Here is a 27,756-nt window from a genome sequence, read left to right as displayed (position 1 = left end):
TTCATGGCCTCACACCAAGCAACATATTTTCGCCAAATGCGGTGATAATGTTTTGCGGTGACATCCTTCCTGGCTTTGATCAGGGTAGGGATGACTTCCTCCGGAATACCCTTTTCCTTCAGGATCCGGTGTTCAACCGCCATGCCGTCAAACGCAGCCGCGGTAAGTCTTGGAACAGACAGGGTCCCTGCTGCAGCAGGTCTTGTCTGAGCGGCAGAGGCCAAGGGTCCTCTGTAAGCATCTCTTGAAGTTCCGGGTACCAAGCTCTTCTTGGCCAATCCGGAACCACGAGTATGGTTTTCACTCCTCGCCTTCTTATTATTCTCAGTACCTTGGGTATGAGAGGTAGAGGAGGAAACACATAAACCGACTGGTACACCCATGGTGTCACTAGAGCGTCCACCGCTATCGCCTGAGGGTCTCTTGACCGGGCGCAATATCTTTTCAACTTCTTGTTGAGGCGGGACGCCATCATGTCTACCTGTGGTTTTTCCCACCGGTTGACCAGCATTTGGAAAACTTCTGGATGAAGTCCCCATTCTCCCGGGTGGAGGTCGTGCCTGCTGAGGAAGTCTGCTTCCCAGTTGTCCACTCCCGGAATGAACACTGCCGTCAGTGCTAACACATGATTCTCTGCCCATCTGAGAATCCTTGTGGCTTCTGCCATCGCCATCCTGCTTCTCGTGCCGCCCTGTCTGTTTACATGGGCGACCGCCGTGATGTTGTCTGACTGGATCAGTACCGGCTGGTTTTGAAGCAGGGGTCTTGCCTGGCTTAGGGCATTGTAAATGGCCCTTAGCTCCAGGATATTTATGTGAAGAGAAATCTCCTGATTTGACCACAGTCCTTGGAAATTTCTTCCCTTTGTGACTGCCCCCCAGCCCCGAAGGCTGGCATCCGTGGTCACCAGGACCCAGTCCTGTATTCCGAATCTGCGGCCTTCTAGTAGATGAGCCCTCTGCAGCCACCACAGCAGCGACACCCTGGTTCTGGCCGATAGGGTTATCCGCTGTTGCATCTGGAGATGGGACCCGGACCATTTGTCCAACAGGTCCCACTGGAACGTCCTTGCGTGGAACCTTCCGAATGGAATTGCTTCGTACGAAGCTACCATTTTTCCCAGGACTCGTGTGCATTGATGTACCGACACTTTTCCGGATGACAATTCCTCGGCTTTTTCCAGTGGAAGAAACACTCTTTTCTGGTCTGTGTCCAGAATCATTCCCAGGAACAGAAGACGTGTCGTCGGGACCAGCTGTGACTTTGGAATGTTTAGAATCCAGCCGTGCTGTTGTAGCACTTCCTGAGAAAGTGCCACCCCCCCTATCAACTGTTCTTTGGACCTCGCCTTTATCAGGAGATCGTCCAAGTACGGGATAATTAAAACTCCCTTCTTGCGAAGGAGTATCAGCATTTCGGCCATTACCTTGGTAAAGACCCTCGGTGCCGTGGATAACCCAAACGGCAGCGTCTGGAGCTGATAGTGACAGTCCTGTACCACAAATCTGAGGTACTCCTGGTGAGGAGGGTAAATGGGGACATGCAGGTAAGCATCCTTGATGTCCAGGGATACCATGTAATCCCCCTCCTCCAGGCTTGCAATAACCGCCCTGAGCGATTCCATCTTGAACTTGAACCTCTTGATATAAGTGTTCAAGGCTTTTAAATTTAAGATGGGTCTCACCAAGGGGCGGAACTACTGGCGGGGCAGGCAGTGCATTGCACTGGGGCCCCGCCGCACTCAAGGGCCCACAGCCGCCGGCCGGCATTACATGAATGAGTCACAATGACTCATTGTATGTCATGCCGCAGCCGCACACCAGCGCTCCCGTGACCCGCCCGTCATAAGGAACGATTCTGGCCACCCACACATGAAGGAGGGAGGAGGGTCCGTCCCTCCCTCCCTCATATACAAACAGGTCACAGTCTCTCAGTGAAGGAGAGAGCCGCAGCAGCGCTTTGTTACTGGTGGAGGCGCTGCTGCTGCTGCTCCTCTGCTTCACTATAGGCTGTCTCTGAGAACAGCCTATAGGGAAGCAGAGGGGCAGCAGCAGCAGCGCCTCCACCAGTAACACAGCGCTGCTGCGGCTCCCTCCTTCACCTCCCTCCTCCTTCTTCTTCTCTACTGCCCGGGAAGCTGCACCGAGGAGCCTGAGCCAACAGAGAGGGTAAGTATAATTCTTCTTTCTTTCTTTCTTTCTTTCTTTCTTTCTTTCTTTCTTTCTTTCTTTCTTTCTTTCTTTCTTTCTTTCTTTCTTTCTTTCTTTCTTTTTCTTTCTTTCTTTCTTTCTTTCTTTCTTTCTTTTTCTTTTTTTATTTGTTGGGACTGCCTGCCGCAATGTGTAAAAAGGGGGGACTGCCTGCCGCTATGTATAAAAATGGGGAATCTGCCTGCCGCAATGTGTAAAAATGGGGAATCTGCCTGCCGCAATGTAAAAATGGGGAATCTGCCTGCCGCAATGTGTAAAAATGGGGAATCTGCCTGCCGCTATGTATAAAAATGGGGAATCTGCCTGCCGCTATGTATAAAAATGGGGAATCTGCCTGCCGCAATGTAAAAATGGGGAATCTGCCTGCCGCAATGTGTAAAAATGGGGAATCTGCCTGCCGCTATGTATAAAAATGGGGAATCTGCCTGCCGCTATGTATAAAAATGGGGAATCTGCCTGCCGCTATGTGTAAAAAGGTAGAATCTGCCTGCCGTAATGTGTAAAAAGGGCACGCTATCTGCCGTTATGTGTAAAAGTGTATGGTGTCTGCCGTAATGTGTAAAATGGGGACGCTGTCTGCCGTAATGTGTAAAATGGGGACGCTGTCTGCCGTAATGTGTAAAAAGTGCACGCTGTCTGCCGCTATGTGTAACGAGGGCACGCTGTCTGCCGCTATGTGTAACGAGGGCACGCTGTCTGCCATTGTGTAAAAAGTGTATGCTGTCTGCCGCTATGTGTAACGAGGGCACGCTGTCTGCCGTTATGTGTAAAAAGTGCACACTGTCTGCCGTTATGTGTAAAAAGGGGAATCTGTTCGCTGTAAGGAGTAAAAGGGTCTCTACCTGGTGTAGTGGTGCTACTGTGCGGCGTAATTTGAAGAATGGAGACTACTGTGCACCGTTTTATGAATTGGTATTATTTTGTGGACACACCCCTTCCCCACGAAGCCACGCCACTATGTATTTTTGCGCGCGCCTACGGCGCGCACTGCCCATGGGGTGGACTTGGATGGGATGGGGGGGGGGCCCAAAGCATTTTGTTGCACCTGGGCCCACCGCTTGCTTGTTCCACCACTGGTCTCACCGAACCGTCCGGTTTCGGTACCACAAACATTGTGGAGTAGTAACCCCGTCCTTGTTGAAGTAGGGGTACCTTGACGATCACTTTCTGTGAATACAGTTTTTGAATAGCCACCAACACTGCCTCCCTGGCAGAGGGAGTTGCCGGCAAGGCAGATTTTAGGAAACGGCGGGGGGGGGGGGGGGGGGACGTCTCGAATTCCAGCCTGTACCCCTGAGATACTACTTGAAGGACCCAGGGATCCACTTGTGAGAGAGCCTACTGTGTGCTGAAAAACCTGAGACGCGCCCCCACCGTTCCCGATTCCGCCTGAGCAGCCCCAGCGTCATGCTGTGGACTTACCGGACGCAGGGGAGGACTTCTGCTCTTGGGAACTAGCTGTGTGCTGCAGCTTTTTCCCCCTTCCTCTGCCCCTCGGCAGAAAGGATGAGCCTCTAGCCCGCTTATTTTTCTGGGGCCGAAAGCACTGTACCTGATAATACGGTGCTTTCTTTTGCTGTGGGGTAGCCTGTGGCATAAAAGTCGATTTCCCAGCAGTAGCTGTGGAAACGAGGTCTGAAAGACCTTCCCCAAAAAGTTCCACCCCTTTATAGGGTAAAACTTCCATGTGCCGCTTGGAGTCGGCATCACCTGACCATTGCCTAGTCCATAACCCCCGTCTGGCGGCAATGGACATAGCGCTTATTTTTGATGCCAGCCGGCAAATATCCCTCTGTGCATCACGCATGTATAAGACCGCGTCTTTAATATGGTCAATCGTTAGCAAAATATTGTCCCTATCCATGGTATCAATGTTTTCCAACAGGGAGTCTGACCACGCAGCAGCAGCACTGCACATCCAAGCTGATGCAATAGCGGGTCTCAATATAATGCCCGTGTGTGTGTATATAGCTTTTAGGGTACTTTCCAGCTTTCTATCAGCAGGTTCTTTTAGGGCGGCCGTATCCGGAGACGGTAGTGCCACCTTCTTTGATAAGCGTGTCAGCGCTTTATCTAACCTAGGGGGAGTTTCCCAGCGTGACCTATCCTCTGGCGGGAAAGGGTACGCAGCCATTAACCGTTTAGAAATGATCAATTTCTTATCTGGGGAAGTCCACGCTTCCTCACACACCTCATTTAATTTGTCAGATGCAGGAAAAACTACTGGTAGTTTTTTCTCACCAAACATAATACCCTTTTTTGTGGTACCTGGGGTATCATCAGAAATGTGTAATACATTTTTCATAGCCTCAATCATATAACGGGTGGACCTATTGGAGGGTACACTCGTCTCATCATCGTCGACACTGGAGTCGGTATCCGTGTCGACATCTGTATCTGTCATCTGAGGTAGCGGGCGTTTTATAGCCCCTGATGACATTTGAGACGCTTGGACAGGCACAAGCTGAGTAGCCGGCTGTCCTATGTCGTCAAACCTTTTATGTAAGGAGCTGACACTGTCACGTAATTCCTTCCATAAGTCCATCCACACTGGTGTCGACCCCGCAGGGGGTGACATCACATTCACAGGCATTTGCTCCGCCTCCACATCATTATCCTCATCATACATGTCGACACAGCAGTACCGACACACAGCAGACACACAGGGAATGCTCTCACAGAGGACCGGACCCCACAAAGCCCTTTGGGGAGACAGAGGGAGAGTATGCCAGCACACACCAGGGCGCTATATAACACAGGGATATCACTATACAGAGTGTTTTCCCCTATAGCTGCCTATATATTATATATATATTGCGCCTAAATTGTGCCCCCCCTCTCTTTTTTACCCTTTCTGTAGTGCAGGACTGCAGGGGAGAGCCAGGGAGCTTCCTTCCAGCGAAGCTGTGAGGGAATAATGGCGCCAGTGTGCTGAGGAGTTGGCTCCGCCCCTTTTTCGGCGGGCTTTCTCCCGCTATTTTATCGTTTCTGGCAGGGGTTAATATACACCTATATAGCCTCTGGGGCTATATATGGTGTTAGTTTTGCCAGCCAAGGTGTTATTATTGCTGCTCAGGGCGCCCCCCCCCAGCGCCCTGCACCCATCAGTGACCGCAGTGTGTGGTGTGCATGAGGAGCAATGGCGCACAGCTGCAGTGCTGTGCGCTACCTTGGAGAAGACAGAAGTCTTCAGCCGCCGATTTTCCGGACCACCTTCTTGTTTCTGGCTCTGTAAGGGGGACGGCGGCGCGGCTCCGGGAACGGACGACGAGGTCGGGTCCTGTGTTCGATCCCTCTGGAGCTAATGGTGTCCAGTAGCCTGAGAAGCCCAAGCTACCACCACTTAGGTAGGTTCGCTTCTTCTCCCCTTAGTCCCTCGTTGCAGTGAGTCTGTTGCCAGCAGGTCTCACTGAAAATAAAAAACCTAAAATATACTTTCTTTCTAGGAGCTCAGGAGAGCCCCTAGTGTGCATCCAGCTCAGCCAGGCACAGAAATCTAACTGAGGCTTGGAGGAGGGTCATAGGGGGAGGAGCCAGTGCACACCAGATAGTCCTAAATCTCTCTTTAGATGTGCCCAGTCTCCTGCGGAGCCGTCTATTCCCCATGGTCCTTACGGAGTCCCCAGCATCCACTAGGACGTCAGAGAAACGGTCAGTTGCCACCCACAAACGCCCTCTTCCTGTCAATCTCCTTGTGAACGGCTGTGCAAATGGTTTCTTCACTAGAACCAGTGCACAACAACGATCCGCTTTGTAACCGTAAGGCGCGCCTGCGCATTGCGGTGCATACGCATGCGCAGTAGTTACCTGATCTCTGCGAAGCGAAAAATGCTAGCGATCTAATAGATCTGAATTAGGCCCATAATGTGTAAGGGACATTGCTGTGTGAGCTAATGTATAAGGTGCATTTCTGTGTGGGCTAATGTGTAAGGGGCATTGTGGTGTGGGCTAATGTGTACGGGGCATTGTGGTGTGGGCTAATGTGTAAGGGGCATTGTGGTGTGGGCTAATGTGTACGGGGCATTGTGGTGTGGGCTAATGTGTAAGGAGCATTGTGGTGTGGGCTAATGTGTAAGGGGCATTGTAGTGTGGGCTAATGTGTACGGGGCATTGTGGTGTGGGCTAATGTGTAAGGGGCATTGTGGTGTGGGCTAATGTGTACGGGGCATTGTGGTGTGGGCTAATGTGTAAGGGGCATTGTGGTGTGGGCTAATGTGTAAGGGGCATTGTGGTGTGGAACAAGGTGAAAAAGAGACACTACTGTGTGGCATAATTTGAATTGGGGGTACTATTGTGTGGCCAGTGGCCACGCCCCTTCCTCACGAGTCCACTCTCTTTTTCCAACATGTGCTCTCCCTATATAAAATATGGGATGGGGGGTGGGTAATTAAGAACTTTCAGGGCACCAAATCTCTAGTTAGGACACTGCTTCCTGGAGCTTATACTGTATATCCCCTACCAAGTGTATACCCCAGTATTGTTATGCACTTACCAGGTGTATATCCCCAGGGCTCATAGTATGAAGGAAAGACACCCAGGTGACATCCCCGAACAAACTCCTCATAATCAAGAGGTAGGAGAGGACTTGTGGATGTCAGAAATTCCGGATGTACAATCACCTGCAGGGGGGCAATTATAACTTATACACCACCAGTCTTATGTCATCAGTACAATACAATATAATGCAATTACCACAGGAGGGGCCATTTCCGCTGTCGTGGCCTCATAGCACTGGGGTCATGTGTGGAGTTTGTATGTTCTCTCCCCATGTTTGTGTTGATTTTTTATCCTCCACAACATATAATGTATATTTGTGGGGTAAGGAAATGCCAGCGCGACCGTCTCACCTCCGGGACCCCTTCACATCCCCTGGGCCCTCCAGGGGCCCTCAGTATGAATTACCCATATACCTTGCATATTACCCTGTAGAACACGAAGGGGCTAATTCAGAGATGGATAGAAAGTGGGTGTGTCTGCGTGATGCTGCAGAAGTCTGATTTACTACCTTGTCCTAATGCACATTTCCTCAGGGCTAATGCAAGGATCAATGTGGCTACAAGCGGAAAGCTGCTCCGTACACAGCAGTCACAACTAGTATCAGCGCTCGTACCTGCCCATGCTGGGTACAAGAGATCAGTCAGAGACCGGCTTCCCTCCCCCATACACACACCCCCAGGGCAGAACTGTAGCTACACCCCCACACAGTCCCACAACGCTTCTGTCCCATAACACAGCCACACCATTAGCATAACACACCCACACCTCTCCCATGACACGCCCACACCACTCCCATAACACGCCCACACCACTCCTATAACACACACACACCACTCCCATAACACATCCAAAACACTCCCATAACACATCCACACCACTCCCATAACACAGCCACACCATTACCATAACACATCCACAACACTCCCATGACACACCCACACCACTCCCATAACACAGCCACACCATTACCATAACACATCCACAACACTCCCATGACACACCCACACCACTCCCATAACACAGCCACACCATTACCATAACACATCCACAACACTCCCTTGACACAGCCACACCACTCCCATAACACAGCCACACCATTACCATAACACATCCACAACACTCCCATAACACGCCCACACCACTTCCATAAAACATCCACACCACTCCCATGACACGCCCACACCACTCCCATAACACATCCACACCAGTCACCACTCCCATGACACACCCACACCACTCCCATAACACGCCCACACCACTCCCATAACACATCCACACCACTTCAATGACACACCCACACCACTCAAATAACACGCCCACCCCACTCCCATAACACATCCACACCACTCCCATAACATATCCACAACACTCCCATGACACACCCACACCACTCCCATGAAACGCCCACACCACTCCCATAACATGCCCACACCACTCCCATAACACATCCACACCAGTCACCACTCCCATGACATGCCCACACCACTCCCATGACACGCCCACATCACTCCCATAACACACCCACACCACTCCCATGACATGCTCACACAACACCCATAATACGCCCACACCACTCCCATAGCACATCCACAACACTCCCATGACATGCCCACACCACTCTTATAACACACCCACACTACTCCCATAACATGCCCACACCACTCCCATAACACACCCACACCACTCCCATAAAACATCCACAACACTTCCATAACACGCCCACACCGCTCCCATAACACATCCACACAACTCCCATAACACATCCACACCACTCCCATAGCACATATAGACCACTCCCATAACATGCCCACACCACTCCCATAACACGCCCACAACACTCCCATAACACATCCACACCACTCCCATGACACACCCACACCACTCCCATAACACAGCCACACCATTACCATAACACATCCACAACACTCTCATGACACACCCACACCACTCCCATAACACAGCCACACCATTACCATAACTCATCCACAACACTCCCATGACACACCCACAACAATCCCATAACACGCCCACACCACTCCCATGACACGCCCACACTACTCCCTTAACACATCCACACCAGTCACCACTCCCATGACACGCCCACACCACTCCCATAACACGCCCACACCACTCCCATAACACATCCACAACACTTCAATGACACGCCCACACCACTCCCATAGCACATCCACACCACTTCCATAACATGCACACACCACTCCCATAACACATCCACACCACTCCCATGATACGCCCACACCACTCCCATAACACGCCCACACTAGTCCCATAAAACTTCCACAACACTCCCATAACATGCCCACACCACTCCAATAACACATCCACACCACTCCCATAACACATCCACACCACTCCCATAACACACCCACACCACTCCCATAACACATCCAAAACACTCCCATAACACACCCACACCACTCCCATAACACAGCCACACCATTACCATAACACATCCACAACACTTCCATAAAACATCCACACCACTCCCATAACACAGCCACACCATTACCATAACACATCCACAACACTCCCATGACACACCCACAACAATCCCATAACACGCCCACACCACTTCCATAAAACATCCACACCACTCCCATGACACGCCCACACCACTCCCATAACACATCCACACCAGTCACCACTCCCATGACACGCCCACACCACTCCCATAAAACGTCCACACCACTCCCATAACACATCCACAACACTTCAATGACACGCTCACACCACTCTCATAGCACATCCACACCACTTCCATAACATGCACACACCACTCCCATAACACATCCACACCACTCCTATGATACGCCCACACCACTCCCATAACACGCCCATACTACTCCCATAAAACATCCACAACACTCCCATAACATGCCCACACCACTCCAATAACACATCCACACCACTCCCATAACATATCCACACCACTCCCATAGCACATATAGACCACTCCCATAACATGCCCACACCACTCCCATAACACGCCCACACCACTCCCATAAAACATCCACAACACTCCCATAACACACCCACACCACTCCCATAACACAGCCACACCATTACCATAACACATCCACAACACTCCCATGACACACCCACACCACTCCCATAACACAGCCACACCATTACCATAACACATCCACAACACTCCCATGACACACCCACAACAATCCCATAACACGCCCATAGTGTGGCCGGAGAGCCCCAGCCACGAGGGAAATGGCCGCCGCAGCACTGAAGGGGTTAACCCCTAGTGCCCGGCGCCATTTCAAAAGACAATGGGCGCTTGGCGCCAGGTTTAAAAACATATTGTGGGCGCTAGGCGCCGTGTTTTATTAATGTTAAAAAAATGTATTTTTAAATGTGCCGTGGTCCCGGACCCCTCCGGAGACCACGGCAGTGAGGACAGCCCCCGGCGCGCTCAGCAGAGTGTGCGCGCCGGGGGAGAGGACAGCCGCTGACCGCCGGAGTCCGGGAGCTCCGCTCCCGGCAGCGGTCAGTGCAACCCCGGGCGCACTGGAGTGTGCGCGCCGGGGAGAAGGGAGAGCCGCCGCTGGGGGCCGGGAGCTCTGCTCCCGGCGCCTCAGCCCAGCACGGGTGGCCAGCCGCAGCAGCCGGGACGGACGTCCCGGGCTGCTGGGCAGCGAGGGGGGTGCGCCGCAGCCCCGGCTCCCCGCCGGACGCTGCGGTGAGGCTACAAGTCAGCGCCGCTCATGGGGGACCGGGCTAGCCGGCTCCCTAGCGGCGTGGGTGAATTAGGCTGATGAGCGCTGGGGTCCGGGAGCTACGCTCCCGGCGCCTCAGCGCTACAACAGAGCCAGAGTCACGGCGGCCGGGACAAGTGTCCCGGGCCGCCGGGCTTCAGTACAGGGGGGTGCGCCGCTGCATGCGGCGAGGCCACAAAGGTAGTGCCACACTGGGGGGACAGGGAGAGCCAGCTCCCTGGACCCCAGTGGCAGGCAGGCAGGCTGGAGGGTGGGGGAAGCCAGCCCCATACCTCCAGCACTGGGAGAGCCCTAGCAGCCAGGCTGCAGGGCTAGGGGAGCCAGCACAGACAGGGTCCTAGCAGCCAGGCTGCAGGAACAGGACACAGTATTCCACAAACCAGACATTGTGTAAAATAATAGAAAGTACAGTGTGTTGTAAGGCACTGCAGTGCCTAGGTATGTGGAGCCTGTGCAGGCTCAGAGTGTATTTAAATGTATAACATGTACAGTGTGATTTAAATGTAATGTATTTCAAGGTAAATTGCACTTACTTGGCTGTGTGTCCCAGGAGGGGGGAATCCATGGCTGTGCAGGCTGATGGATTCTCCCAGACCTTTTCCCCAAAAACGGAATGCTTTCCCATCCAGCCTCACACTTCCAAGGGGCACAGGGAGAGAGAGAAGCAGCTCAGCTATGAAACAAGCTGAGTGGTTTCTTGGAGCTCCATGGAGATCACCCGGAGTGGCCAAGAGACCTGGACCGGGGAGCCAGGCTGCCCAGCTCTGGAGCCCAAATCCAGGCTGCAGCCAGTAGGCTGGGTCCCGGGCAGGTTTCTGGAAGTCAGTTTAGGAGGGAAAACTTTCCCCCAGCCAGACTGAACGGCACCGGGGAGTATCCTGATTCTCCAAGGTGGGAGAGTCAAAGGAGACCGACCACTCCCCACTGTCCATAGGGGACAATGTTAGCTGTGCATGAGACCAAGGCATGCACAGCTCATGGGTAAACATTGATTGGTTGTGCACCACAGGGCGGGCTTACCCCCTGTGGTAAGGGGTCTTGGAGAGGGATAAAAGGAGGGCAGTTGGCCCATAGGAGTGTGTATTATTCCATCTTATTCTGCTGAAAACATCTGATTGTATGCTGTTACCCCTAGCAATAGGGAGGAGCCTTTTTAAAGGTTATTGAGCAATAAACATCTTTGCCTCAAGAAGACTGCTTCATCTTGTGACCAACAGGGTTAGGCCAAACCTAGCCCCGTCCTCCGGCTGTCCAGGGAAGTACCTAGCGTCTCCAAGCTCCGCCTTCCGCCAGCTACCGGTAGAGGCCTAGCAAGTGGCTAGTGGGGATTCGTCAGCACCACACAGCTGTGGTAAGGCAGTGCGTCGGCACATACAGAGCAGAACCGTGGTTCCAAACGCCACGGCAGGTTAGGAGTTTGGTGGTGGCAGCGAGAACCCGCCCACAGCGCAGTGGGTGGAGTCAGTAACAGGCGGTTACTGACGGTAAGCGGGAATCCCCTATGTGGTCAGGCCTCGTGCGGCTTGACCTTCCATTCTGTGCGCAGCCAACGGGACTCGAAAGCGGCGAGTGCTTTCGTACGGTACCGTCCTGTCACAGAAATTGGTGGCATAGTGGTGGGATATTCCCAGGCGGCTTTTCATCACCCGATTGGAGAAGCCGAGTTACTCAGGAGAGGAGTAACTGCAGCGCAGGAGAACGTACAAAATGGCGGAATTCAGCGGAATGTCCAAGGAGGATCTGGAGATCGTATGCCAGGGGAAGGGTGTGGAAATCCCTTTCAACGCGTCCAGGAGCGTCATGCAGGCGGCACTCAGGAGCGTGGAGGAGTCTCATCGGGCGGAGGTGGAAAGCACTGACGGCGTCAGCATCGCAGAGGACGGCCCAACAGTGGACCTTCGTAAGGAACCGGTGAGAACCACAAGCCCCGCCCTCTCTCACAGCAGCAATGTTTCCCAGCAATCCCTAGCAGGGCCAGGATCCCAACGTCCCAGGGGGGGCGGCCCGGATACCCTAGCAGATCGGCTAGCGGAATTGGGGGAAAGGGCAACGGAGCAAGAACGCATGCTTGTCATTCGGATGTGGCATGCGGAGCTGGCATCACAGGCCGTGGTACCCCGGGAGCCGTTGTCAGCTGTTGTACACAGATCAGGACGAGTTCAGTTTGCCAAGTTTGCAGACAGTGATGGGGACATTGATGGACATTTACAAGTTTTTGAAAGGACGACTTGCAAACTACACGATCTACCCAAGTCGGAGTGGGTGAGACACCTTGTGCCCACTCTGCATGGAGAGGCCTTGGAGGCCTATCGAGGAGTGGCCGCGGAGGACTGTGGGAACTACGACGAAGTCGCGAAGGCCCTCCTCCAGCGATTCTTCATCACTCCAGAGTCTTACCGGAAGAAGTTCAGAGACTTGCCCAAGAATCCTAGCAGCACCCATGAGCAGTTCGCCACCCAGCTGCGGCAGTACGTGGTGAAGTGGGTGAAGGATTCGGAAGCCACTACATGGGACGCACTGATCGACCTGATCTGCAGGGAGCAGTTCTACCGCCGGTGCGCCCAAGAAGTGAAGGAGTGGGTGCTAGATCGGGAGCCACCCAGCTTAAAGATGGCTGCCCCATTAGCCGACAAGTATGTGGCAATTCGGCCACAGGGGCAGAAGCGCCCAGCCAGCAGCCAGCTCCAAAAGACTGCACCACCAAGGGGACCCCCCTCTTCAACTCATCACCCCCAAAGACAAGCATCTTCCAACCCGGGTGCTCTTGGCCAGCAACCGCACCGCAGCGTCCCTGCAACTGATCAGAGATCATCGGTGCCACGACTGGAGAAGAAGTGCTACGGCTGTGGGAAAATCGGACATTTGAGGATGAACTGTCCTGCACCCCAAGCACCCCAGACTCGTGCCCCAAATCCGAGTGCTGGAGCCCGGATCGCTTGTTTGTCGAGAGGAGATGAACTTACAGAGACTGTTCCCCCTCCAGTCAGTCCGATGGAGTGTGGCGAGAGACAGGTGCACTCTGCGGAGAGAGTCAATGCATGGCCAAACAGCCCCTACACAACATGTGGAGGCACCTGCAGCCAGTCCACGTGGGACCCCTACAGGGGGAAGGACTAAGAGACTCTGGGGCCTCAATCACTGTGGTGAGCCCCCACCTTATAGATCCTGCTGCAGTATTGCAGGGTCGCACTGCCACGGTCACCCTGGCAGAAGGAACAGAGAAAGCGGTTTCCATGGCAAGAGTCTACCTGGACTGGGGAGCTGGACCAGAGTTGCGAGAAGTTGCCGTCATGGATGGTCTCCCAACTGATGTGGTCCTAGGAAATGATCTGGGTGGTGGGATCGTCACTACGTTTGTTGGCGCCATTCCCCAGAGTCAAGTTCCAAACCCACCGTTGACATCAGCTACTCCAGCACAGCCCAGCCCAGAGGAAAAGACTACAGCTGCTAGACAACTGCCAGCACAGCCAACCACAGCATCAACCAGCCCAGAGGAAAAGATTATAGCGGCTAGATCAGTACATCGACCCCGCATGCCTTTTGCCTCTGGTATGCCTACGTCCCCTAGCAACGCAGAGGATGTCGGTTCCAGCTCGTTTGATCCTGTGGGGGTGCCCAATGATGCTCCTGACCCAAGTGGTTTGCCAACTCCGGCGGTGAGTATGAGAAACCACACTGATTTTTCCATGACTGACCCCTACCAGACTGACCCTAGCAGTCCCCACCTAGATCCCCCTGTAGAGTGTCCCAATTTAGGAGAGATTGAGGGCCACAGGCAGGAGTTTAGGGAGGCTCAACTCTCTGACCCATCCCCGAAAGGCATGAGGCGCCACTCTGGCAGCGGCCTTGACAGGGTTGGGGCGGGAAGTTTGACCTGGCGGGAAGGGCAAAGGTACAGGGTAGACAGGAAAGTGGGAGGGGATAGACCAGATAGGGAATGTGTCCAACTGGTCCCCTCAGGGAACTTTCCTGCGCAACCGGTGTCGGTTGCCAGTGAAACCCCTTTGGACAGTAACCCGGGGACAGACCGTACCCTGAAGTGCCTGACACAGAGCTTACCCTGGTCTGGAATGTCGGATGACGCCCAGACCAACTGTAAGGCTGGTGCCATGCGTTGGCAGCCGGGGCACTCCAGCGGTTGTGTTGTCTCTGGGCCTCTGCCCATAGGAGAACCCTTGCAGCAAGTTGCTGTGGACATAGCAGGTCCCCTGCCTGTGCGCAGTAGATCGGGGAAGACACGCAGCCTCCCTGTAGTGGATGCCACACAGGATCCAGAGGCTGGTGGTCTGGCCGCCATCCCTGTGGCACAGGTAGCGGACGAGGAGGAAGGAGTAGGCCTAGGGGTAGGTTTCCCACGTCATAGGTCGACGGAGGAGGATTGGAGGGCAGGTCTGACAGTTAGGGCAGACAGTTGCCAGATAGGTATGACGGAGGTGCAGTGCCTGGGGCACCATGTGGGAGGAGACAGGGGTAGGCCCAAACCAGAGGGGGTGGAGGCAACCAGAGGCCGTCCCCGACCCACATCACCCAGACCGGTACTGACCTTAGAACCTGTAAGGCCCTACGGACACGTTGTCATTGACTTTAGTCCTGTAGTGAACCCCTTGACAGAGATGGCTAGGAAGGGCATTCCCAAGTCAGTGGACTTTGCACCCGCTTGCGAGTTGGCATTCCAGTCATTGAAGGAGGCTCGGGTACCCGCTCCAGTGCTGATGGCGCACATTCTTGACCAGGACTGTGTGTTACGAACTATTGCGCCACTGCACGGACTGGGAGCAGTACCGAGCCAGAAAGAGCCATATGGGCAGGAGCACCCTGTGGCCTGGTTGAGCAGTATACTGCTATTGTGGGAGGTGGGGTATGCCACAGTTGGGACACCGTGGGTGGCACTTGTTTGTAACCGGCCCCCCACCGTGGTGACTTACCACCTACCGGTTAGGTGGCTGCAACCTACCTTGGGGGAATTGGACAGACTTTTGTGGTGGAGCCTTGAACTTGGACTTCAGGTGGACTATTTGAACATTGTGCACCCACGAAGAGAGGCCCACTACACTATGGATGAACTGTCTAGGCCAGAGCCTACCCCCCCAGGTAGCGTCCCCTTCACCCCAACGGACTGCGGGACCAGGACCCAAATCGTTGGGACATGGGTCCCTGGTTGACCCGCTTGAATGGGGGGGGGAGGAGTGTGGCCGGAGAGCCCCAGCCACGAGGGAAATGGCCGCCGCAGCACTGAAGGGGTTAACCCCTAGTGCCCGGCGCCATTTCAAAAGACAATGGGCGCTTGGCGCCAGATTTAAAAACATATTGTGGGCGCTAGGCGCCGTGTTTTATTAATGTTAAAAAAATGTATTTTTAAATGTGCCGTGGTCCCGGACCCCTCCGGAGACCACGGCAGTGAGGACAGCCCCCGGCGCACTCAGCAGAGTGTGCGCGCCGGGGGAGAGGACAGCCGCTGACCGCCGGAGTCCGGGAGCTCCGCTCCCGGCAGCGGTCAGTGCAACCCCGGGCGCACTGGAGTGTGCGCACCGGGGAGAAGGGAGAGCCGCCGCTGGGGGCCGGGAGCTCTGCTCCCGGCGCCTCAGCCCAGCACGGGTGGCCAGCCGCAGCAGCCGGGACGGACGTCCCGGGCTGCTGGGCAGCGAGGGGGGTGCGCCGCAGCCCCGGCTCCCCGCCGGATGCTGCGGTGAGGCTACAAGTCAGCGCCGCTCATGGGGGACCGGGCTAGCCGGCTCCCTAGCGGCGTGGGTGAATTAGACTGATGAGCGCTGGGGTCCGGGAGCTACGCTCCCGGCGCCTCAGCGCTACAACAGAGCCAGAGTCACGGCGGCCGGGACAAGTGTCCCGGGCCGCCGGGCTTCAGTACAGGGGGGTGCGCCGCTGCATGCGGCGAGGCCACAAAGGTAGTGCCACACTGGGGGGACAGGGAGAGCCAGCTCCCTGGACCCCAGTGGCAGGCAGGCAGGCTGGAGGGTGGGGGAAGCCAGCCCCATACCTCCAGCACTGGGAGAGCCCTAGCAGCCAGGCTGCAGGGCTAGGGGAGCCAGCACAGACAGGGTCCTAGCAGCCAGGCTGCAGGACCAGGACACAGTATTCCACAAACCAGACATTGTGTAAAATAATAGAAAGTACAGTGTGTTGTAAGGCACTGCAGTGCCTAGGTATGTGGAGCCTGTGCAGGCTCAGAGTGTATTTAAATGTATAACATGTACAGTGTGATTTAAATGTAATGTATTTCAAGGTAAATTGCACTTACTTGGTTGTGTGTCCCAGGAGGGGGGAATCCATGGCTGTGCAGGCTGATGGATTCTCCCAGACCTTTTCCCCAAAAACAGAATGCTTTCCCATCCAGCCTCACACTTCCAAGGGGCACAGGGAGAGAGAGAAGCAGCTCAGCTATGAAACAAGCTGAGTGGTTTCTTGGAGCTCCATGGAGATCACCCGGAGTGGCCAAGAGACCTGGACCGGGGAGCCAGGCTGCCCAGCTCTGGAGCCCAAATCCAGGCTGCAGCCAGTGGGCTGGGTCCCGGGCAGGTTTCTGGAAGTCAGTTTAGGAGGGAAAACTTTCCCCCAGCCAGACTGAACGGCACCGGGGAGTATCCTGATTCTCCAAGGTGGGAGAGTCAAAGGAGACCGACCACTCCCCACTGTCCATAGGGGACAATGTTAGCTGTGCATGAGACCAAGGCATGCACAGCTCATGGGTAAACATTGATTGGTTGTGCACCACAGGGCGGGCTTACCCCCTGTGGTAAGGGGTCTTGGAAAGGGATAAAAGGAGGGCAGTTGGCCCATAGGAGTGTGTATTATTCCATCTTATTCTGCTGAAAACATCTGATTGTATGCTGTTACCCCTAGCAATAGGGAGGAGCCTTTTTAAAGGTTATTGAGCAATAAACATCTTTGCCTCAAGAAGACTGCTTCATCTTGTGACCAACAGGGTTAGGCCAAACCTAGCCCCGTCCTCCGGCTGTCCAGGGAAGTACCTAGCGTCTCCAAGCTCCGCCTTCCGCCAGCTACCGGTAGAGGCCTAGCAAGTGGCTAGTGGGGATTCGTCAGCACCACACAGCTGTGGTAAGGCAGTGCGTCGGCACATACAGAGCAGAACCGTGGTTCCAAACGCCACGGCAGGTTAGGAGTTTGGTGGTGGCAGCGAGAACCCGCCCACAGCGCAGTGGGTGGAGTCAGTAACAGGCGGTTACTGACGGTAAGCGGGAATCCCCTATGTGGTCAGGCCTCGTGCGGCTTGACCTTCCATTCTGTGCGCAGCCAATGGGACGCGAAAGCGGCGAGTGCTTTCGTACGGTACCGTCCTGTCACACACACCACTTCCATAAAACATCAACAACACTCCCATAACACACCCACACCACTCCCATAACACAGCCACACCATTACCATAACACATCCACAACACTCCCATGACACACCCACACCACTCCCATAACACAGCCACACCATTACCATAACACATCTACAACACTCCCATGACACACCCACACCACTCCCATAACACAGCCACACCATTACCATAACACATCCACAACACTCCCATGACACACCCACAACAATCCCATAACACGCCCACACCACTTCCATAAAACATCCACACCACTCCCATGACACATCCACACCAGTCACCACTCCCATGACACGCCCACACCACTCCCATAACACGCCCACACCACTCCCATAACACATCCACAACACTTCAATGACACGCCCACACCACTCCCATAGCACATCCACACCACTTCCATAACATGCATACACCACTCCCATAACACATCCACACCACTCCCATGATACGCCCACACCACTCCCATAACACGCCCACACTACTCCCATAAAACATCCACAACACTCCCATAACATGCCCACACCACTCCAATAACACATCCACACCACTCCCATAACATGCCCACACCACTCCCATAACACACCCACACCACTCCCATAAAATATCCACAACACTTCCATAACACGCCCACATTGCTCCCATAACACATCCACACCACTCCCATAACATGCCCACACCACTCCCATAACACACCCACACCACTCCTATAAAACATCCACAACACTCCCATAACACATCCATACCACTCCCATAGCACATCCACACCACTTTCATAACATCCCCACACCACTCCCATAACATCCCCACACCACTCCCATAACACATCCACACCACTCCCATGATACGCCCACACCACTCCCATAACACACCCACACTACTCCCATAAAACATCCACAACACTTCCATAACACGCCCACACCACTCCCATAACACATCCACACCACTCCCATAACACACCCACACTACTCCCATAACACATCCACACCACTCCCATAACATGCCCACACCACTCCCATAACACAGCCACACCACTCCCATAACACGCCCACACCACTCCCATAACACATCCACACCACTCCCATAACACACCCACACTACTCCCATAACACATCCACACCACTCTTATAACATGCCCACACCACTCCCATAACACAGCCACACACCACTCCTATAACACGCCACACCACTCCCATAACACATCCACACCACTCCCATAACATGCCCATAGCACTCCCATAACACAGCCACACCACTCCCATGACACGCCCACACCACTCCCATAACATGCCCACAGCACTCCCATAACACAGCCACACCACTCCCATGACACGCTCACACCACTCTCATAACATGCCCACACCACTCCCATAAAATGCCCACACCACTCCCATAACACGCCCACACCACTCCCATGACACGCTCACACCACTCCCATAAAATGCCCACACCACTCCCATAACACGCCCACACCACTCCCATAACACACCCACACCACTCCCATAACACGCCCACACCACTCCCATGACACGCTCACACCACTCCCAAAACACACCCACACCACTCCCATAACACGCCCACACCACTCCCATAACATGCCCACACCACTCCCAAAACACACCCACACCACTCCCATTACACACCCATAGCAGTCCCATAGCACACCCACACCACTCCCATGATACGCCCACAGCGCTCCCATAGCACGCCCACACCACTCCCACGACACGCCCACAGCACTCCCATGACATGCCCACACCACTCCCATAGCACACCCACACCACTCCCATGAACACCCACACCACACCCATGGCACGCCCAACACCACTTTTGTGACACGCCCACATCATTCCCATGGCACGCCCACACCACCTCTGTGCCACGCCCACAGCACCCCTGAAATGCCCATTTCCCACTAATGCAGCCAAGATTAATCCGATTCTAAGGGGTAAATTTACTAAAATGGGAGTTCTATGTAAGATGGGATGTTGCCCATAGCAACCAATCAGATTCCAGGTATTATCTTCTAGAAGGTGCTAGATAAATGAGAAGTAGAATCTGATTGGTTGCTATCGGCAACATCCCACCTTACATAAAACTCTCATCTTAGTAAATGTCCCCCTAAGTGTAAAAGTGTACGCTACACTGCGCTATTTGTGCACAGGATCCTTCCTACTCAGAATGAGCCCCAGATTCCTATATCCTCCGGCTTATAGGTACAGAACACAGTCCAATCACCCACCTTCACTCTGTCCGTCCGGCTGTTGAAGAGTCCGAGGCGCCGCACGGTGTTCAGGATGGGATCCGCTGAGTCGTCCACCATATTATGCGTGGTTATCGGCGGCAGAGACTGGCGCTACAACAAATGCCATTTGGTATTAAAATGAGAGATATGTATGGATTAATGTACTCATGTATAATAACGCCACAATGGCGGCTTCTTCTACTGCGCCACGCGTGCTGGCAAACAGAAATGACCGCTATCAGAGGGGGGGCGTAAACGCTTGTCGCTGAGTTTTTACATGCAAAATTGCTGGATTTATGTAGCTGCGCATGTGCGTCATTTCACAGTACGCTTCTATTGCCCCGGCGACTAGGCCACATTTTGTGTTAACGGATTCCTGCGCCGAGGGATTCGCTAATCGCATGTAAGACACACCCACTGATGATGTATTGCAGACCGGCTGCAGCTGCAATATTACAGCAGCATTACAGGGCACCGAACCCCGTTCTTACAGGTATATATTTATAGTATCTTCTAGTTACAATTTTATATTTGTGAAATACTCAAACTTTTTGTCCCAGGCGCATTTTCAATTGCGCCCAACTCTGAATGATGTTCAAGGCGCAGGAATACAGCTCATGATTCGCCTTAGGGGGTCCTAATGTGGCCGGGACCCAGCTCCACCAATACAGCACCTTACTCCGGGGTGGGTGATAAGGGGGAATTTCAGAGATATGGGGCAGATTTATCAAAGTGTGGCGAGAGATAAAGTACCAGCCAATCAGCTGCCACGTTACAGTGTGTAGTTGAAGAATGACAGCTAGGAGCTGATTGGTTGGCACTTTATCTCTCACCACGCTTTGACAAACCCCCCCTTATATTTGCCACATCATAGCCTCCCAGTGCAGTCTGCGCGGTACCTGTGTGGAGAATATCGCTCTCTTCATAATCGTCAGATCATCTCGATCCAAAATCTTGTTTAGATCAGGAATTTCCCCTCTGAGGAGACAGCAGAAACCCCGTATTACGTGTGCTGTATATCACATTGCTCCTGGTATAATGCGGCCCCACTGTGACCAGATACGGACGAGGCAAACCTGTGGGCACCGGCTAAAACACTCAGGGTGGGTGTCATAATATCACTCAAAGTGGTCTATTCATGAAGCAGTGATAAGTGTGGAGAAGTTGCTGTGGAGACATCACTGATTACTGTGTATATACATTGAGCTATACATCCGGTTTATGCGGTGTGAGTGCAGTATTATATATACTGTATATAGCAGTGGCTGAAGGAGACGTTACTCTGTCATGTACTTACTTCAACAACGCTTCATACAACTTTTTTCCAAACTTCTCCTTAACGGCGTGAGCGGTGTCCCTGACAACGACACAACATTATATTATCATCACACGTTCAGCTCAGTCTATGTAACGCCTGTGCTGGTAGGATTGTGTCTATATTACCTTCGTGATCAGGACCTGGAAGTGACAAAACGAGAGGGCAGGGGAGAACTTCTGCCCTTACAGCACCTATATGTTTTCTTCATTCTCCGTTTGTTTGGGGTCATTTTTTTTTTCTATGCAGCATTGGACGCTCGCGGGCTCACTTCGCTCGCCACACTTTACTATTTCAAATAGATTGTGACATGAACCTAGGGGGTTATGGGAAAGGTCCTCTCCAGGAAGGTAAACTAGACGCTACCGTGCTGGTATAGTGACACTGCGTATGAATATGCCCCCAAATCAATGCTCTGTGGAGGTCATTCAGACCCGATCGCACGCTGCCTTTTTTTGCAGTCATGCGATCGGGTCTGAACAGCGCATGAGTGTGGTCCGCAATGCGCAGGCGCGTCGCATGGGTCGCCGGACAGCGGCGGATTCTACGAAGAAAGCGATCGCAGCGGCAATCGCAAGAAGATTAACAGGAAGAAGGCGTTCGAGGGCGGCAACTCACCGTTTTCAGGGAGTGTCCAGGAAAACGCAGGCGTGCCCGGCCATTTCCAGGGAGGGCTCTGTACTGGATGATCGCAGCGGCTGAGTAAGTCCTGAGCTGTGCAGAAGACTGCTCAAACTTTAGTTTGTGTAGCTTTCTGCACAAGCGTTCGTACCCCTGCACAGCGATTACACCCTCCCCCGTAGGCGGCAACTACCTGATCGAAGCAGTGCAAAAAACCGCCTGCGTGTGACCAGGTCTGAATGACCCCCTGTGTACGGAAGCGCAGGCAATGGGCCTAACTTACAATAAAACGTAAACGCTTCTGTACGTTCCTGTGGCCGACGTGCACAATACTAAATCTAGTCTAACAATACATCAGGGCGAATAATGCGCCTCACCTGGCCGACTTTCACCAGGCTTATGGGACATGCGAAGGCACAACTCCCAGCTACGTGCAAGTGTGAGGGGTGAGACTGACTTACACCGCCTTATCCACGCCTGGTGTAATGGGCATGTGTTGCTATGTTGTGACATTCAATTCAAGATCTGGATCAATGGCTGCAAACGTAACAGCAGTCGGCTCCCCACCATAAGTGTGGCCCCAGGCCGCTGCCTCCAATGGGCCGATAGGGCAGGACGCAGCCCCGTACTCAGATTAAAGTGCTTCTTACCAGAGCTGTTTCCTCACCGCCTGTCCCTTCAGCGTCTCCACATTGAAGTTATTTGTTTTTGTAGGCATTATGAAGAACACAACGACAGTGACGTCACTCCGATGGACCTGAGGAGACATGACGCAGGAGGCGCTGATATTACCTATATTCCTATATACAGGAGAGAGTCAGGAACATATTGTTGTACACAGGTCAGGTTTCTATCACCGTCTCTCGCAGGGACAGTGGTGTATAGGCCAGGGGAGTTACTGGGAGAGTAATCCCTCACGTACCCGGGATGGCGCCGCTGGCTGCGTGACGCAGGCTGCTCCATGTTTCAGGCCCAGTCTCGGAATGATGAGGACACAGCAATAATTCCCAGCCTGGAAGGCGCCTCAGCTGAGATGGGAAATCTCACAGGACGTCATAGGATCATTACCAGAGACAGTCGCCCCGCAGGCCCCACAGACGGACAAGAGATTAAGGGGGACATTTACTAAGCAGTGATAAGAGCGGAGAAGTTAGCCAGTGGAGAAATTTCCCCATCAACCAATCAGCAGCTCTGTATCATTTTATAGTATGCAAATTATAGATGTTACTTCAGCGCTGATTGGTTGCCATGGGCAACTTCTCCACTGGCTCACTTCTCCACTCATCACTGCTTAGTAAATGTCCCCCTAATATCTAAGCAATACATGGAGACTAATATTTAAGCAATAGATATAGGCCCAAATGTACTAAGCCTTAAAAAGTGAGAAGGTGGAGATGGATAAAGAGTGAAAAAGTACCAACCAATCAGCACCTAGCTGTCACTTTCCACTTTATCACTTCTTTAGACGTAATACATTTGGGCCATAACCCCGGCTGTTGAGTAACGCTTCTCTAATACTGGGGAAGTGATCTTATCGCCTTATTAGGGTGCAGTGATCAGGAGCGCTCATCTGTAACGCGATGCTGCGCTAATCCGTCGCTGTGTGTATTAAGACGCACCGTCAGGGACAGTTCTGTGGAGGCGCAGAATCTACGTCTGAACACGTCGCCTGTATCAGCGCAACTGGGTGCTAGATGCAGTCACTGAGCGTCTCACGCCCGTGTCTGCCATACGCCCTCCTGAAATCCACAGCCCTTGCATTTTAATTCACTCTCCGTCTCCTGTCAGTAACCATTGGGAAGGACGCGCAGTACATCCGCATCTGCATGAATATCGGCATTGCGTGTACTTGGCGTGCACATCTAATGAGGCCCGCTGTTGGTCACATTAATTTGTATCGCTATATGAGGCGCACAGTGACCCGTATCTGCAGGGCCGGCTCCAGGCCTACTAGCACCCTGAGCGAAAACATGTAAAAGCGCCCCCCCCCCCATGCGCGCGCCGGAGGCGCGCGAGTTCCAGTAAAAGTGGGCGTGGCCTCTTGGAAAGTGGGCGTGGCCTCATAACTTCATATTATTAGACTTTAAATAAATATGTTTTCACACCCCCTCTACGCACACAATTAGCAGCCTTACACATAACAGCCACAGTAGTGTTCCTTACACACAATGTCTCCAGTATAGTGCCAGCTACACACAATATGCCCCCCCAGCAGTGGCAGCTACACACAATATGCCCCCCTAGCAGTGCCAGTTACACGATAGTGTTCACTTTTTAGGGCAGGGAGGGCACATTTTTAAGTTAGAAGGGCAAAATGACGTACATACTATAATGCTTGGTGCTCATCTACCCATATGGCAAAGCATGGACAGTGCGCGCCGAAGGTGCGCCGCAAAAATTTAGGGGTGTTGCTTCGTGGGGAAGGTGCATGGCCACATAATAGTGGCAATTCGCATTACACAACACAGTAGTGCAGTTAATACAAACTGCACCAGGTAGAACCTCCTATACACTTTGCGCCAGGCAGAGCACGTTAGACACTTTGCGCCAGGCAGAGCACGTTAGACACTTTGCGCCAGGCAGAGCACGTTAGACACTTTGCGCCAGGCAGAGCACGTTAGACACTTTGCCTAGCCACAGACGCCTAGCGGGAACACTACATGATATGCTCCCCAGCCGTGCCAGCTATACATGACATGCCCCCCAGCCGTGCCAGCTATACATGACATGCCCCCCAGCAATGCCAGATACATAAATGGCCACACAGTGCCAGATATGTAGATACAGAAAAGGCCACACAGTGCTAGATAAATGCCCCAACAGTGCCAGATAAATGCCCCCACAGTGCCAGATAAATGTCCCCACAGTGCCAGACAAATGCCCCCACAGTGCCAGATAAATGCCCCCACAGTGCCAGATAAATGTCCCCACAGTGCCAGATAAATGTCCCCACAGTGGCAGACAAATGCCCCCAGTGCCAGATAAATGCCCCCACAGTGCCATCCATAAATGCCCCCACAGTGCCATCCATAAATGCCCCCACAGTGCCATCCATAAATTCCCACAGTGCCAGATAAATGTCCCCACAGTGCCAGATAAATGTCCCCACAGTGCCAGACAAATGCCCCCAGTGCCAGATAAATATCCCCACAGTGCCAGACAAATGCCCCCAGTGCCAGATAAATGCCCCCAGTGCCAGATAAATGTCCCCACAGTGCCAGATAAATGCCCCCACAGTGCCATCCATAAATGCCCCCACAGTGCCATCCATAAATGCCCCCAGTGCCAGATAAATGTCCCCACAGTGCCAGATAAATGTCCCCACAGTGCCAGACAAATGCCCCCAGTGCCAGATAAATGCCCCAACAGTGCCATCCATAAATGCCCCCACAGTGCCATCCATAAATGCCCCCAGTGCCAGATAAATGTCCCCACAGTGCTAGATAAATGTCCCCACAGTGCCAGACAAATGCCCCCAGTGCCAGATAAATGCCCCCAGTGCCAGATAAATGTCCCCAGTGCCAGATAAATGTCCCCCCAGTGCCAGATAAATGCCCCCACAGTGGCATCCATAAATGCCCCCACAGTGCCATCCATAAATGCCCCCAGTGCCAGATAAATGTCCCCCCAGTGCCAGATAAATGCCCCCACAGTTCCAGCCATAAATGCCCCCACAGTGCCAGCCATAAATGCCCCCACAGTGCCATCCATAAATGCCCCCAGAGCCAGATAAATGCCCCCAGTGCCAGATAAATGCCCCCAGTGCCAGATAAATGTCCCCACAGTGCCAGCCATAAATGCCCCCACAGCGCCAGCCATAAATGCCCCCACAGTGCCAGCCATAAATGCCCCCAGTGCCAGATAAATGCCCCCAGTGCCAGATAAATGTCCCCACAGTGCCAGCCATAAATGCCCCCACAGTGCCAGCCATAAATGCCCCCACAGCGCCATCCAGCCTTAAATGATTCACCCCCCCCCCACATACCTGCGGCGTTGGAGGGGGGAGTACTGCTGTCTGGGTCCAGGTCCAGGTCCGGGTCCGGGTGCGGATGCGGGCGGCCGGGTCCGGGTGCGGGTGGCCGGGTCCGGGTGCGGGCGGCCGGGTGCGGGTTCGGGGGGAGGGCGGCCTGCCAGGAAGCGTCCAAGGCGCTTGTGTGCGCTGCGCGGCGCCGGCGTCTGACGTTAGATACCGGCGCCGCTCAGCACGTATAGCGCACACAAGCGCCTGCAGTGACCAGGGCCGGCTTCATGTTCGAATATGCAGGCGCCAGTGCGCGGCGCCCGATTAAGGGTGGCGCCCTGCGCGGCCGCTCTATTCGAACATGCCTAGAGCCGGCCCTGCGTATCTGTCACATGATGACCTGCAAACATTGTATTCTTCTCTTTCTCCTGTGTCCTATACCTCACCCGCTCCCTGTATTCTCCTGTGTCCTAACCCTGCGTCAGGGGCCTGTGAGAGCACCATACAGAGGGAACACTGATCACTAATCCCTCTCTCTCCCTCCTATACCTCACCCGCTCCCTGTATTCTCCTGTGTCCTAACCCTGTGTCAGGGGCCTGTGAGAGCACCATACTGAGGGAACACAGATCACTAATCCCTCTCTCTCCCTCCTATACCTCACCCGCTCCCTGTATTCTCCTGTGTCCTAACCCTGTGTCAGGGGCCTGTGAGAGCACCATACTGAGGGAACACAGATCACTAATCCCTCTCTCCCTGCCTCCTATACCTCACCCGCTCCCTGTATTCTCCTGTGTCCTAACCCTGCGTCAGGGGCCTGTGATAGCACCATACAGAGGGAACACAGATCACTAATCCCTCTCTCCCTGCCTCCTATACCTCACCCGCTCCCTGTATTCTCCTGTGTCCTAACCCTGCGTCAGGGGCCTGTGAGAGCACCATACAGAGGGAACACTGATCACTAATCCCTCTCTCTCCCTCCTATACCTCACCCGCTCCCTGTATTCTCCTGTGTCCTAGCCCTGCGTCAGGGGCCTGTGAGAGCACCATACAGAGGGAGCACTGAACACTAATCCCTCTCTCTCCACCTCCTATACCTCACCTGCTCCCTGTATTCTCCTGTGTCCTAACCCTGCATCAGGGCCTGTGAGAGCACCATACAGAGGGAACACAGATCACTAATCCCTCTCTCTCCCTCCTATACCTCACCCGCTCCCTGTATTCTCCTGTGTCCTAACCCTGCGTCAGGGGCCTGTGAGAGCACCATACAGAGGGAACACTGATCACTAATCCCTCTCTCTCCCTCCTATACCTCACCCGCTCCCTGTATTCTCCTGTGTTCTAACCCTGCGTCAGGGGCCTGTGAGAGCACCATACAGAGGGAACACAGATCACTAATCCCTCTCTCTCCCTCCTATACCTCACCCGCTCCCTGTATTCTCCTGTGTCCTAACCCTGCGTCAGGGGCCTGTGAGAGCACCATACAGAGGGAACACTGATCACTAATCCCTCTCTCTCCCTCCTGTACCTCACCCGCTCCCTGTATTCTCCTGTGTCCTAACCCTGCGTCAGGGGCCTGTGAGAGCACCATACAGAGGGAACACAGATCACTAATCCCTCTCTCCGCCTCCTATACCTCACCCGCTCCCTGTATTCTCCTGTGTCCTAACCCTGCGTCAGGGGCCTGTGAGAGCACCATACAGAGGGAACACTGATCACTAATCCCTCTCTCTCCCTCCTATACCTCACCCGCTCCCTGTATTCTCCTGTGTCCTAACCCTGCGTCAGGGGCCTGGGAGAGCA

The 27,756-nt window shown here is 53.6% G+C and overlaps 1 protein-coding gene across 1 annotated transcript in view; it reads right to left on the bottom strand.

The window, feature by feature from the left end:
- The window catches only part of GYS2 (glycogen synthase 2), a 109,559-nt gene that overhangs the window by 19,580 nt on the left and 62,223 nt on the right, over window positions 1-27,756 (bottom strand). Inside the window, exons 8-12 of the mRNA XM_063929398.1 lie at window positions 22,645-22,751; window positions 21,356-21,415; window positions 20,958-21,036; window positions 20,056-20,169; window positions 6,703-6,829 (exon numbers count right to left, since the gene is read on the bottom strand). Coding sequence (XP_063785468.1) covers window positions 6,703-6,829; window positions 20,056-20,169; window positions 20,958-21,036; window positions 21,356-21,415; window positions 22,645-22,751 — 487 coding nt within the window. The remainder of the gene's footprint in view (window positions 1-6,702; window positions 6,830-20,055; window positions 20,170-20,957; window positions 21,037-21,355; window positions 21,416-22,644; window positions 22,752-27,756) is intronic.

The sequence above is a fragment of the Pseudophryne corroboree genome, chromosome 6 (genome assembly GCF_028390025.1).
Source record: "Pseudophryne corroboree isolate aPseCor3 chromosome 6, aPseCor3.hap2, whole genome shotgun sequence".
NCBI lineage: Eukaryota > Metazoa > Chordata > Amphibia > Anura > Myobatrachidae > Pseudophryne > Pseudophryne corroboree.
This window is presented reverse-complemented; position numbering and strand designations above follow the sequence as displayed.